The 14,223-nt window shown below is 53.8% G+C and overlaps 1 protein-coding gene across 4 annotated transcripts in view; it reads right to left on the bottom strand.

Moving 5' to 3' along the window:
• Window positions 1-14,223, bottom strand: part of ECE1 (endothelin converting enzyme 1) — a 117,715-nt gene that overhangs the window by 11,979 nt on the left and 91,513 nt on the right. For all 4 annotated transcript variants that reach the window (XM_075906542.1, XM_075906541.1, XM_075906543.1 and 1 more), the window contains exons 10-13: window positions 12,082-12,196; window positions 10,572-10,682; window positions 8,124-8,226; window positions 2,598-2,671 (exon numbers count right to left, since the gene is read on the bottom strand). In XM_075906542.1, the coding sequence (XP_075762657.1) occupies window positions 2,598-2,671; window positions 8,124-8,226; window positions 10,572-10,682; window positions 12,082-12,196 (403 nt within the window). The remainder of the gene's footprint in view (window positions 1-2,597; window positions 2,672-8,123; window positions 8,227-10,571; window positions 10,683-12,081; window positions 12,197-14,223) is intronic.

Genomic DNA, 14,223 nt, shown 5'->3' on the forward strand with positions numbered 1-14,223 from the left:
AGGGCGGTGGTGTATGAGGGGCAGAGATGCAGGAGGGCCCAGGGCAGAGGGTGTGAGGAGGGGCCCCGGGCAGGGGGCTGGGGTAAGTGGATGCAGAGAGTGCAGGGGTAAAGGTGCCCCCGCCCCCAAGAGTCCTACCAGGAGGCTGCTTCTGTTCCCTTGTTTCACGCTCAGGGGGCAAGAGGGAAGCTCCCGGTGTGGGTCCCTCCCTCCCTTCCCCAGACAGCAGAGAGGGGAAGGGGAGCAGCAAGCCGTGTCGTCCTACGAATCTCGGGGGAGGGGAGCTTCAGACCCGCCCTGCACCTTCTGTAAAGGTGCCTTGGGGGTTCGGGGCTGGGGCCCTCACAGACTGGTGGGGGAGTGCACCCCTTTAACCTGCCTGCCGGCTGCTCAGCAGGAAGCCCTGGGAGCCCAGCTGGGAGCATGCCGCACCTCCTCCTGCAGCTGAGCACCCAGCCAACTGGCTCTATCTTACCAGAGCAGCGCCGCCACCGATGCACCGGCTTCCTGCCCCCAGATTGTCCCTGCCTGCCCCCTCCCTGGCACTACGGAGGGCCCAGCCCCAGGAAGCAGGAGCAACAAGGCCGGTCACTCTCCAGCTCGCTGGGGCCCCCCTGCCCAGAGGGTCGGGCCATGAGGAGGAAGCGACGGCATGGCAATGGAGGAGGAGAGCACCCACTGAGCCGGAAGGCGACCCCTGCTGCTGAGCCCACTGGCCTGCCCCGTTTCGGGGACGCGCTGCGTGGCTACAGGTCTGGGCCACGCACTGAACAGCAGGTGGCATGGCGGGAGGGCGGGGGGCTTCCAAGGCTCAGGTGGCTGCAGCTGAGACAGCACCACGGGATGCTGGCCGTGCAGCCCAGGCGCTCAGAGAAGCAATGGCCAATTCACTGGAGTGCTGAGAGCCAGGGGACCCTTCTGGGGGGGGGGGGAAGGTCATTTTACCAAACGAAAAGCCAATTGGGATCACAAAGCTGGGATTGTCCTGGCCATGGAGCCTGCCAATCACCCGCCAGCCCTTGGGTTCAAACCCAGTGACCTCTGCAGAAGGCAGCAGCCCTGCCAGGCTCTCGGGGGCTCAGAACCATGGAATCCCAGAATCCCAGGGTGGGCAGAGACCTCGGGAGTCATCGAGTCCAGCCCCCCGCCCAAGGCAGGACCGACCCCACTCAATCACCCCAGGGCTTTGTCCAACTGGGCCTTAAACAGCTCTAGGGCTGGAGATTCCACCCCTCCCTAGGGAACCCATCCCAGGGCTTCCCCACCCGCCTAAGGAAATTGATTTCCTAATATCCAACCTGGACCTCCCCCACTGCAAGCTGAGGCCGTTGCTCCTCAAATCCTTATTGGATCAGTGGCTGCTCCGGGATGCTTGAGCTTGTATTAGTGGCCAGAACCACCCAGGGGGCCAGCCATTTCCCTGTCGGCAATGGAACCAACCGACAGTCTTTGGGCAGCCCCTCAGGCTGGGCTGCTGCAGTGCCCTGTTACTGAGTCTGACGCTGAGCCCAGCACGTGACTCTAGAGACACACCTCAGGGCTGCCCGGGAGAACACCCTGGCGTGATTGCAGGCCCCTCGTCTCTGTCTAGCCCACACCAGACACAGCTGCTCCCACAGAACCGTGCAGTGAGTGGCTGACGGAGAGGGGCGGAGTCTCTGGGCCTTCACTGCGCAGGCTCAGCTGCAAGAGGAGTTCCCTGCTTGGCCGAGGAGAAGTGCTCTCGGCCGGGCACAGGAAAAGGAGAAGAATTTGTCCTGTTAGAAGGAGCCCCTCTCACACTCATCAATGCCCAGAGACTGCAGACACTACCGAGACTTCGGCCATATTACGTTTCTTGACCTCAGATCAATTGCATCTGACAAAGTGGGTCTGACCCACGAGAGCTCATGATCCTTTCTATTTGTTAGTCTCTGAGGGTATGTCTACGCTACCCCGCTAGTTCGAACTAGCGGGGTAATGTAGGCATACCGCACTTGCAAATGAAGCCCGGGATTTGAATTTCCCGGGCTTCATTTGCATAAGCGGGGAGCCGCCATTTTTAAAACCCCGCTGGTTCGAACCCCGTGCAGCGCGGCTACACGGGGCTCGAACTAGGTAGTTCGAAATAGGAAGCCTAGTCCGAACTACCTAGTTCGAGCCCCGTGTAGCCGCGCTGCACGGGGTTCGAACCAGCGGGGTTTTAAAAATGGCGGCTCCCCGCTTATGCAAATGAAGCCCGGGAAATTCAAATCCCGGGCTTCATTAGCAAGTGCGGTATGCCTACATTACCCCGCTAGTTCGAACTAGGAGGGTAGTGTAGACATACCCTAAGGTGCCACAGGGCCACTGGCTGTTACCAAATAAATCTGTTGGTCCCACAGAACTCCTTGTGGTTTCTGCAGACACAGACTAATGCGGCCACCCCTCGGAGACAGGTCAGTTGGTTTAGGACACATGTGAACTGTGGAGGGTTAATGTTGCATCTGGTCTAGTTGTGAGAGTTGCGCTATCGGAATATCTCAAGGGGTGGCAGTTTTCCAAGGGGATTAGTACAGAAGAGGGAGGGGGGAAGCAGCTGGAACACAGACAGCAGAGTGCGTGGCCTGTCAACTCACATCATGAAACACCTTGTCCAGTTCCTTGGGATCCATGATGAACTTGGGGTAGCCGATCATGTCATAGATCGCATCTGCCTGGGGAGAAGTTGGAAAGAGGGAAGAGCAATTAGAAGAGTCACCCAAGGCTGTTCCTCTCATCTGTTTGCACGTCCTGCAGGCTTGTGCAGGGCAGCTGGAGAGAGTCCAGCTCGGCTCCAGAGTTTTATTTCCAAGGGCTAGCACACGGTAATTCACAGTTCTTTACATTCCATCCAGATCTACTGTCACTCCCCCCAACTCATTTTTATTGCTGAAAACGATTTGCATCAGAAATGCAGGCTCCTGAACCCACAGTGATGGGGAGAGCGCTTTACAGGGATAGAAGGGATCCCATCACATAAAGAATATAAAAATGGCTACACTGGATCAGACCCCAAAGGTCCATCTAGCCCAAGAGTCTTGTCTGCTGACAGTGGCCAATGCCAGATGCCCCAGAGGGAGTGAACAGAATAGGGAACCATGAAGTGATCCCTCCCCTGTCATCCATCCCCAGCCTCTGACAAACAAAGACGAGGGACACCATTCCTACCCATCCTGACTAATAAGCATTGATGGACCTAACCACCATGAATTTATCTAGTTCTTTTCTGAAGCCTATTAAAGTCCTGGACTTCACAACATCCTCTGACAAGGAGTTCCACAGGTTGACTGTGTGAAGAAAAACTTTCTTTTGTTTGTTTTAAACCTGCTGCCTATTAATTTTATTTGGTGACCCCCTAGTTCTTGTGTTATGGGAACAATAAATAACTTTTCCTTATTCACTTTCTCAACACCAATCATGATTTTACAGACCTCTCTCATATCCACTTTTCTAAGCTGAAAAGTCCCAGTTTTATTTCTCTTTCTTCATATGGCAGCTGAGCCAAACCCCTTATCATTTTTGTTGCCCTTTTCTGAACTTTTTCCAATGCCAAGGTATCTTTTACGAGATGAGGCGATCACATCTGCACGCAGTGTTCAAGATGTGGGTGTACCATGGATTTATATAGAGGCAACAATATATTCTCTGTCTTATTCTCTATCCCGTTTTTAATGATTCCTAACACTCTGTTTGCTTTTTTGACTGCTGCTGCATATTGAGTGGATGTTTCCAGAGACGTACCCACTACTCCAAGATCTCTCTCTTGTGTGGTAACAGATAAATTAGTCCCTATCATCTTATACATATAGTTGGGATGATGTTTTCCAATAGGCATTACTTTGCATTTATCAATCTTAAAATTCATCTCTCATTTTGTTGCCCAGTCACCTAGTTTTGTGAGATCCTTTTGAAGCTCTTCACAGCCTGCTTGGGACTTAACTATCTCTCCAGATCACTTATGATTATGTTGTACAGAATTGGCCCCAGTACGGACCCTTGGGGATACCACTCGTTACCGCTCTCCATTCTGAAAATCTACCATTGATTCCTACCCTTTATTTCCCATAGAATCATAGAATAATAGGACTGGAAGGGACCTCAAGAGGTCATCGAGTCCAGCCCCCCGCCCTCAAGGCAGGACCAAGCTCCGTCTACACCATCCCTGACAGATGTCTATCCAACCTGTTCTTAAATATCCCCAGAGAGGGAGATTCCACCACCTCCCTTGGCAATTTATTCCAATATTTGACCACCCTGACAGTTAGGAATTTTTTCCTAATGTCCAATCTAAACCTCCCCTGCTGCACTTTAAGCCCATTACTCCTTGTCCTGTCCTCAGAAACCAAGAGGAACAAATTTTCGCCTTCCTCCTTGTGACACCCTTTTAGATATTTGAAAACCGCTATCATGTCCCCCCTTAATCTTCTTTTTTCCAAACTAAACAAGCCCAGTTCATGAAGCCTGGCTTCATAGGTCATGTTCCTTAAACCTTTAATCATTCTTGTCGCTCTTCTCTGTACCCTTTCCAATTTCTCCACATCTTTCTTGAAATGTGGCGCCCAGAACTGGACACAGTACTCCAGCTGAGGCCTAACTAGTGCAGAGTAGAGCGGCAGAATGACTTCATGAGTTTTGCTTACAACACACCTGTTGATACAACCTAGAATCATATTTGCTTTTTTTGCAACAGCATCACACTGCTGACTCATATTCAACTTGTGGTCCACTATGACCCCTAGATCCCTTTCCGCCATGCTCCTTCCTAGACAGTCGCTTCCCATCTTGTATGTATGGAACTGATTGTCCCTTCCTAAGTGGAGCACTTTGCATTTCTCTTTATTAAACCTCATCCTGTTTACCTCTGACCATTTCTCTAACTTGCTAAGGTCATTTTGAATTATGTCCCTATCCTCCAAAGAAGTCGCAACCCCACCCAGTTTGGTATCATCTGCAAACTTAATAAGCGTACTCTCTATCCCAATATCTACATCATTGATGAAGATATTGAACAGTACAGGTCCCAAAACAGACCCTTGAGGAACTCCACTTGTTATCCCTTTCCAGCAGGATTTAGAACCGTTAACAACAACTCTCTGACTACGGTTATCCAGCCAATTATGCACCCACCTTATCGTGGCCCTATCTAAGGGTATGTCTACACTACCCCGCTAGTTCGAACTAGCGGGGTAATGTATGCATACCGCACTTGCTAATGAAGCCCGGGATTTGAATTTCCCGGGCTTCATTAGCATAAGCGGGGAGCCGCCATTTTTAAATCCCCGCTGCTTCGAACCCCGTGTAGCGCGGCTACACGGGGCTCGAACTAGGTAGTTCGGACTAGGGTCCTATTCCGAACTACCGTTACTCCTCGTGAAACGAGGTGTACCGGTAGTTCGGAATAGGCACCCTAGTCCGAACTACCTAGTTCGAGCCCCGTGTAGCCGCGCTACACGGGGTTCGAAGCAGCGGGGATTTAAAAATGGCGGCTCCCCGCTTATGCTAATGAAGCCCGGGAAATTCAAATCCCGGGCTTCATTAGCAAGTGCGGTATGCATACATTACCCTCCTAGTTCGAACTAGGAGGGTAGTGTAGACATACCCTAAGTTATATTTGCCTAGTTTATCAATAAGAATATCATGCGAGACCGTATCAAATGCCTTACTAAAGTCTAGGTATATGACATCCACCGCTTCTCCCTTATCTACAAGGCTCGTTATCTTATCAAAGAAAGCTACCAGATTAGTTTGGCATGACTTGTTCTTCACAAACCCATGCTGGTTATTCCCTATCACTTTATCACCTTCCAAGTGTTTGCATAGGATTTCCTTAATTACCTGCTCCATTATCTTCCCTGGGACAGACGTTAAACTGACCGGTCTGTAGTTTCCTGGGTTGGTCTTATTCCCCTTTTTATAGATGGGCACAATATTTGCCCTTTTCCAGTCTTCTGGAATCTCCCCTGTCTGCCATGATTTTTCAAAGATCATAGCTAAAGGCTCAGATACCTCCTCTATCAGCTCCTTGAGTATCCTGGGATGCATTTCATCAGGACCTGGTGACTTGCTGACATCTAACTTTCCTAAGTGATTTTTAACTTGTTCTTTGTGTATCCTATCTTCTAAACTTACCCTCTCTCTGCCTGTATTCACTACGTTAGGCACACCTCCAGACTTCTCGGTGAAGACCGAAACAAAGAAGTCATTGAGCATCTCCGCCATTTCCAAGTTCCCTGTTACTGCTTCTCCCTCCTCACTAAGCAGTGGGCCTACCCTGTCCTTGGTCTGCCTCTTGCTTTTAATGTATTTATAAAAGGTCTTCTTGTTTCCCTTTATGCCTGTAGCTAGTTTGATCTCATTTTGTGCCTTTGCCTTTCTAATGTTGCCCCTGCATTCCCGTGTTGCTTGCCTATATTCATCCTTTGTTAGTTGTCCTAGTTTCCATTTTTTATACAACTCCTTTTTTATTTTGAGATCATGCAAGAGCTCCTTGTTAAGCCAAGCTGGTCTTTTGCCATATTTTCTATCTTTCCTACACAGCGGAATTGTTTGCTTTTGGGCCCTTAACAACGTCCCTTTGAAATACTTCCAACTCTCCTCAGTTGTTTTTCCCTTCAGTCTTGCTTCCCATGGGACCTTACCTACAAGTTCTCTGAGCTTATCAAAATCTGCCTTCCTGAAATCCATTACCTCAATTGTGCTGGTCTCCCTTCTACCTTTCCTTAAGATCATGAACTCTATTATTTCGTGATCACTGTCCCCTATACTGTCTTCCACTTTCAAGTTCTCAACTAGTTCCTCCCTATTTGTTAAAACCAAATCCAGAACAGCTTCTCCTCTGGTAGCTTTTTCAACCATCTTTTAACCAGTTACCAATCCATGAGAGGCCCTTCCCTTTTATCCATGACAGCTTATTTTGCTTAAAAGCTTTTGATGAAGGATCCTCTCAAAGGCTTTCTGGATATCTAAGTACACTGTATCCACTGCGGATCCCCCTTGTCCACATGTTTTTTGACCTCCGCAAAGAACTCTGGTAGACTGGTAAGACATGATTTCCCTTTACAGAAACCATGTTGACTTTTTACCAACAAATTATGTTAATCTATGTGTTTAACAATTCTGTGCTTTACTATAATTTCAATCAATTTGCCTGGTACTGAAGTTAGATTTATCAGCCTGTAATTGTCAGGATCTCCTTTAGAGCCTTTTTTAAAAAACTGGCATCACATTAGCTATCCTCCAGTCTTTTGGTATAGGAGCTGATTTAAAGGATAGCTTAGAAACCACAGTTAGTTGTTCTGCAATTTCACATTTGAGTTCTTTCAGGACTCTGGGGTGAATGCCATCTGGTCCTGGTAACTTATTACTGTTTAGTTTATCAATTTGTTCCAAAACTCCTCTAATAACAGCTCAATCTAGGCCAGTTCCTCAGATCTGTCACCTAAAATGAATAGCTCAGGTTTGAGAATCTACATCATGAGTAAATCCCAGTGTGACGTAGTGTTGGTACCTTGCTGGTTGCTAGGCTGGGGCTGTGGGTGACCCCCACTGGCTCCTGTCAGCATCACGGCCCAGCAGAGTAGCTGATGGGACAGGGAGGTGACCTGTTTGACCGGTTACCTCCCAAGGAGAGGAACAAAGGAAGGAGGGGAGGCCAGCCCCTGGCTGGGGGGCAGGGCTGGAAGGGACGTTTTTAGTTTCTGTCTGGGATCATGGAGGAAGCAGCCTAAGCAACAGGCAGGGATTTAGGGGCCCAGTCTGGGAAAGACCTTGCTCTCCCATTGCAGGGCTGTCCCACAAGGAAGCTGCCAGCAATGCATGACCACAGGAAGTGCATCACAAGCACCCAGCTAGTTAGTCTCTGGTCCTTCTTAAGATGCAACGGTGCTTAGCTAATAACAGCCCTGAAGCTCCCTCCCCCGCAAGACTAACCAAGCAACAGCCGAGGGCTGGTAACGAATACTGCAAAGAAATGAATGCGGAAGCTCCCCAGCTCCCAGGAGGCAAAGGGAAAACGCCAGGCTGCTCTTGAACTCAGTTGGAATCGCAGACTGGCAATGCCAGGGGTTGCCAAGAGCTCCCCAAGGCAGGGGTGAGGGGCAGACTGTGCCTTGCTTAGACACCACTTGCCTTCTCCTTGGCGGATTTCCTCGTCTCCTCGTCCATCCACTGCAGGGTGGCCAGGCTCTCCTCAAAGGCCGTTTTAATCTCTGTAATCATTTCCTCGGCCTAGACAAAACAAGAGATCTGGTGTCAGCCAGAAGCCCAAACACGAACCCAGCTCACCAGGATCACAGACTAAATAAAAATCTCTTCAAACAGCTGGGGGGAGGTAGAAACAACCGCCCCGCCCCCCACCATCATCACGTCCGTCTCCAGGCAGGATGGGAAGGGCCCAGATGGTCGGGTGGATCCACAATTCACTCCATAGATCACAATGGTGAATTTGAGGGATTTGGGGCCCACACATCGCGTTGGAGACACAAATGCTTCCCTCAGAGCAGAGCAGTTGGTGCTGGGACGGGGCCGCTGTACAGGAGACAAGGCAGCCTCTGGGAACAGAGCATGCTGGGCTCTGCCCCAAGGACAAACACAGGTCAGAAAAAAGAAAGTGGCTTTGGATGCTCTAGTTCGGCGGCTGGGAGGGGAGGACAGGTAATTAGGTCGCTCAGGACACAAGGGACTTCCTGGAGGGAGCCTACAGCCTGTCACCCCTGCAGCTTTGGCAAGATCTGCTGCTAGAGCATGGTCTGAAACCTCGCAGTATGTCTCAGCCACCGGTCACGTCCTTCCGGGACAATGTGTCCGTGGGCTGTGCTGGCAGTCTGGAGAGGAGAGGGACAGTCCTTTTCCAAACAGAAGAGCTTCCAGTTCCCCCAAGAAATGGCTCAGAGCAGTGGGTCGGACAGAGGATTAGGAGCCAGGGGGTCTAGGTTCTGCTCCTGCTCTGTTGGTAAGTCTCTGTATAACCTTGGGCCAGTTGTGTCCATCTGTACCTCAGTTTCCCCATCCAGAAAATGGCCAGAGCTCTGTGTAAAGTGCTATCGAAATACTACAGAAGGTTTGGTGATGGAAGGACTACACAGCAGTCAGCTGTTGGAGCTGCAATTTATTCTGGGCACACCACCAACCCCCACCTGCCACCCAAGACAAAGGCATTTACGGGGTCAGCACTTTGCTGTTGTTTGAAGCTTTAAACACCATGTTGGGGGAGTCTCAATTTTACAAGTAGGGTGCCTGGAGAGACAGAAAGTCAATCCAGCTTGAGATTGCTCCCTGCCAGCCCTGTAACCTACCGGCCTGCAAACCGGCCCTGTAACCCGCCAACCCGCAAACCGGCCCTGTAACCCGCCAACCCGCAAACCGGCCCTGTAACCCGCCAGCCTGCAAACCGGCCCTGTAACCCGCCAACCTGCAAACCGGCCCTGTAACCCGCCAACCTGCAAACCGGCCCTGTAACCCGCCGGCCTGCAAACCGGCCCTGTAACCCGCCGGCCTGCAAACCGGCCCTGTAACCCGCCGGCCTGCAAACCGGCCCTGTAACCCGCCGGCCTGCAAACCGGCCCTGTAACCCGCCGGCCTGCAAACCGGCCCTGTAACCCGCCGGCCTGCAAACCGGCCCTGTAACCCGCCAGCCTGCAAACCGGCCCTGTAACCCGCCAACCCGCAAACCGGCCCTGTAACCCGCCAACCCGCAAACCGGCCCTGTAACCCGCCAGCCTGCAAACCGGCCCTGTAACCCGCCAACCTGCAAACCGGCCCTGTAACCCGCCAACCTGCAAACCGGCCCTGTAACCCGCCGGCCTGCAAACCGGCCCTGTAACCCGCCGGCCTGCAAACCGGCCCTGTAACCCGCCAACCTGCAAACCGGCCCTGTAACCCGCCAACCTGCAAACCGGCCCTGTAACCCGCCGGCCTGCAAACCGGCCCTGTAACCCGCCGGCCTGCAAACCGGCCCTGTAACCCGCCGGCCTGCAAACCGGCCCTGTAACCCGCCGGCCTGCAAACCGGCCCTGTAACCCGCCAACCTGCAAACCGGCCCTGTAACCCGCCAACCTGCAAACCGGCCCTGTAACCCGCCAACCTGCAAACCGGCCCTGTAACCCGCCGGCCTGCAAACCGGCCCTGTAACCCGCCGGCCTGCAAACCGGCCCTGTAACCCGCCGGCCTGCAAACCGGCCCTGTAACCCGCCAACCTGCAAACCGGCCCTGTAACCCGCCAGCCTGCAAACCGGCCCTGTAACCCGCAGGCCTGCAAACCGGTCCTGTAACCCGCCAGCCTGCAAACCGGCCCTGTAACCCGCCAGCCTGCAAACCGGCCCTGTAACCCGCCAACCTGCAAACCGGCCCTGTAACCCGCCAACCTGCAAACCGGCCCTGTAACCTGCAGGCCTGCAAGCCAGCCCTGTAACCCGCCAGCCTGCAAACCGGCCCTGTAACCCGCCAACCTGCAAACCGGCCCTGTAACCCGCCAACCTGCAAACCGGCCCTGTAACCTGCAGGCCTGCAAGCCAGCCCTGTAACCCGCAGGCCTGCAAGCCGGCCCTGTAACCCGCTGGGAGGTGGGGACTTACTATTTTCTTGCTGTCCTCTGCAAAAGTGGCTTTAACAAACATGGCTCCCAGCGCAAAGCCCAGGTTGTTGTCGGTGTCGCTGACGCAGAACTTCCAGCGTGGCAGGCAGGTCTGTGGGGGAGCAGAGACAATGGTTAAACCAGTCCTGCCAGACACAGCTCCATACGAGGGGCCTCTGGCATGGGGGGGTTAAATGAGGGGAGCTTTCAGTGCAATGCTACAGGGGCACTGCTGAGCCAAGCCATGGGAGGAGGGGCACAGAAGGAGGGCTCTGTGGGTGGGAAGAGTGTGTGGGGACAGGACCCTCGTGCATGCGTGTGCATGTGCACGTGCACGAGCGTGCATTCGAGCGTGGAAGGAACACTGCTTAGCCAAGCCAGGAAGCAGAGGGAATCTCCCCTCCCACTCTCCTTTTAGACATGAGGCTTCAGAGAGACTCCCATCATGGAAGCCTGATAAAGCCTCTTTCGCCTGCTGCCCCGTTCCCTCCCTCACCCCCAGGAGGCCAGGGAGTGCCTGCCCTGCAGGACCACGTGAGGGTCAGAGGCCCCCTCTTGGCATTTCCTGCCCCCTCCGACCCGGCACCTTGTCCCAGTGCAGTGAGGGCCCATTTCCTGGGATTGAAAGGCAGCTCCTAAGCCTGATAAGAGCAACAGAGCAGGCAGCCAGGGTGTAGCTGCAGCTGGGCCGGGCTAGGCCAGACGGACAAATACCTCTTCCCTCTTCCCGCCGACTGGCCTGGGACAGGCTGGGGCTCCACTAGGAGGGGGTGAAGCTCTGGGCTGGGTTCCCTAGGGAAGTGGTGGAGTCTCCATCCCTAGAGGTGTTTAAGTCCCTGCTTGACAAAGCCCTGGCTGGGATGATTGAGTTGGGTTGGTCCAGCCTTGGGCAGGGGCTGGACTTGATGACTCCTGAGGTCTCCTCCAGCCCTGGGATTCTAGGATTGCAGCGAGGGGAGTGGGCTGGGAAGCTGTTTCACAGGCTGGCTGGAGGGAGCAATTCTGTGCTCCCCCGGTGGCTTTCGGCAGCTCCCCACATCACACAGATCTCGGGGTAGGGGTGGGGATGCTGCTAGCTGCAGCCAGCTGGATCCATGTGGGAAACAACTGGGATGTGTGAGGTGAGGGGGGCCTGAAGCAGAGGCCAGGCACCCACCCAAACGCTGCAAGTCTGGGGCCAGCACACTCCATGTGCTGCCCTGTGCCAGGCCTGGCCACAGCGGGGCGGAAAGGGAGGGACGTCTGCCCTTCCCTCCAGGCCAACACCTTGTGGCCCTGCCAGATAAGAAGGGCAGCCCCACGGGAACAGACAACCCATGTCTCCTCCCACTGAAGCTGCGTGGGGCCCCGCCATCGCCTGGGAAATGGGAGCCCTTTGGAGCGACCCAATAGGCTTCAGGAAAGCAGCCTGGGAGAGCCGAAGCTAGGAGGCACCATGACTTGGGGCTGGGGACTGGCCTGCCCTGGGCAGAGACCATGCTTTGTCGTGTCCCCCCTCCCTGCAGACTCGCCTTCTTGGTCCCATACATGACTTCCATGAACTTCTCCTCTGCATCCTGGAAGCGCTGGTCCAGGAAGGAGCTGGTTTTCCTCACGAGGTTCCAGATCATGTAGTTGTTGAGGAGGCTGCCGCGGAGAACAGCAAATAAAAAGATTTGCTATAAAATATGGAAGATCCCAACTGTTGTCTGGAGCCGAGTTCCCCCGACTTTGTCATTCTGGCCCCACTGAGATCAGCAATCGGGTACCTGCGACAGGGTGCTGGCAATCACCCAGTGACCCACAGCACCAGCGCCCATTGGGAGGGCTGGATTTAAGGATGGGAGCTCCCCATTAGCAGATCAGACTGGGGCAGGGAAGCTAATGAGTTAATGATCCCCATTAGCAAGGAGGCTGGATAAAAAACATAGGACAGAAGTGCCAGGGTGGGGGAGAAGCAGGAGGAATTGGGGTCAGCAGGGCCTAGCCAAGGGGAGCTCTCTGGAAAGAGACACCGGGGGGTCAGAACGTTGAGACATGGCGTGTGAAGGTGGGGAGACGCTGATGTGTACGCCTGGAGGGGGTAAAACACTGCAAATAAATGACAAAGCAGGGTTTGCGAGCAAGAAGCCTTCACATCTGCAGTCAGACATTCGGCTGAATGTGCTTTCTCAGCTCCGTACAGACAGCCGGCAGAGCAGACCTGATCGAATTGCCCAATAACCACAAGAGCTGTTAGGGGACAAGGGTGCCGGGCCACGCTTGCTGCTGACAAAGCTCGGTCCTAGCTCCCCAGGTTAGCATCTATAGTTACACAGGTATGCCCATGACAGTGGACACAGCTGAGACATCCCACCATCCCCTAGGGTGGCCAAGGGCACTGCCTCTGAGACCCCATTTTATACACCAGCACAAACAAGTTACATATTGCCCCTCTGAGGTAGTGAGTTTGATCAAACCCTCTCCAGCCACGACACCCTCCTCCTGACTGTATCTGTGGGAGGGTCAGCGTGTTCCTGTTCCCACTGGGGGTGTGACTACTGTACTGGTACAGGGCGTTCTGCTACCCAGCACTGCACCCTGTGTGCAGAGCCCAGCATGTCTCTGCAACATGTGCGCTTGTTTCTGTAGTCCCAGCCCTGCTCTCGACAGACTCGGTGAACTGGCTCGCAGGCAGAGTCTGGCCTCGGCTCACAGCTGGGCTTTTGCTAACTTGGCTTGCCCACTACGTCAGCTCCGGCCTCTGACACAAGGGCTTACAACTCTACTCTGCCGTGGACTGTGTGAAGCAGAGAGGGCAGGCGCATAGGGTGGTCTGGCCTGGTATCGAATGCCCGCAGGTGGGAATTCTGCTCTGATACACAGCACTGCAGAGACAGTGGGGTGCAAAGGGTGTACACTGGCGCAGACAAGAGGAACCCAGAAGCGCCAATTTCAGCACAGGCAGAACTGGGCACCTGGGCTTGGCAGTCTATCCAAGCAACCTCTTGATAAGCAGGAGCTGGCTTTTCCTGTCTCCCTCGCCCACACGCAGCCTCCAAATGCACCGAGCACTCAGGCAGCACTGTGAACGGTTGCACGGACTCCTGCGCTCTGGCTGTCCACAGCCTGGTCTATGCTACAAAGTTAGGTCGACTCAGCTGTGTTGCTCAGGTGGGTGAAAAATCCACACCCATGAGGGGCATGGTTAAGCCAGCCCTAGTCCTGGTATAGGCAGCGCTAGGTCAATGGAAGAGGTGGATTGTGGGAGAATGCCTCTTGTCGCTGTCAGCAGTCACACGGAAACACTGCAGCGGCGCAGCTGGGGCACTGTAGCATTTCAAGGGTGGATAAAGCCAGTATCCCAAGAGGCTGTGGCAGGAGAATCCAGGGTAGTGTAGACACAGCCTAATGTCAGCAAATGTACGTCGCTCGGGGATGTGACTATTTCTCCCACTGGCCTAAGCTCTAGCGTTCACAGCTCTGCGTCAGCTTCTCCTGCCCAAACAGCTCCCATCTGTCACTGGGGGTGGAGTCATTAGGTTCCTCGCTCCTGTCGGCCTAGAGCAGCTACCCAGGAGACCTGACAATGGGGTGCCGCTATAAGCTCCCTAGCGCAGACAGAGCGTGTGGCTGTGGGGGAGCCTCCCCCCACGACCTAGAGGCTGCCGTTTGCCGAAGTGGGTTGCTTCCGG

Source organism: Pelodiscus sinensis, chromosome 23, assembly GCF_049634645.1.
Source record: "Pelodiscus sinensis isolate JC-2024 chromosome 23, ASM4963464v1, whole genome shotgun sequence".
NCBI classification, from domain to species: domain Eukaryota; kingdom Metazoa; phylum Chordata; order Testudines; family Trionychidae; genus Pelodiscus; species Pelodiscus sinensis.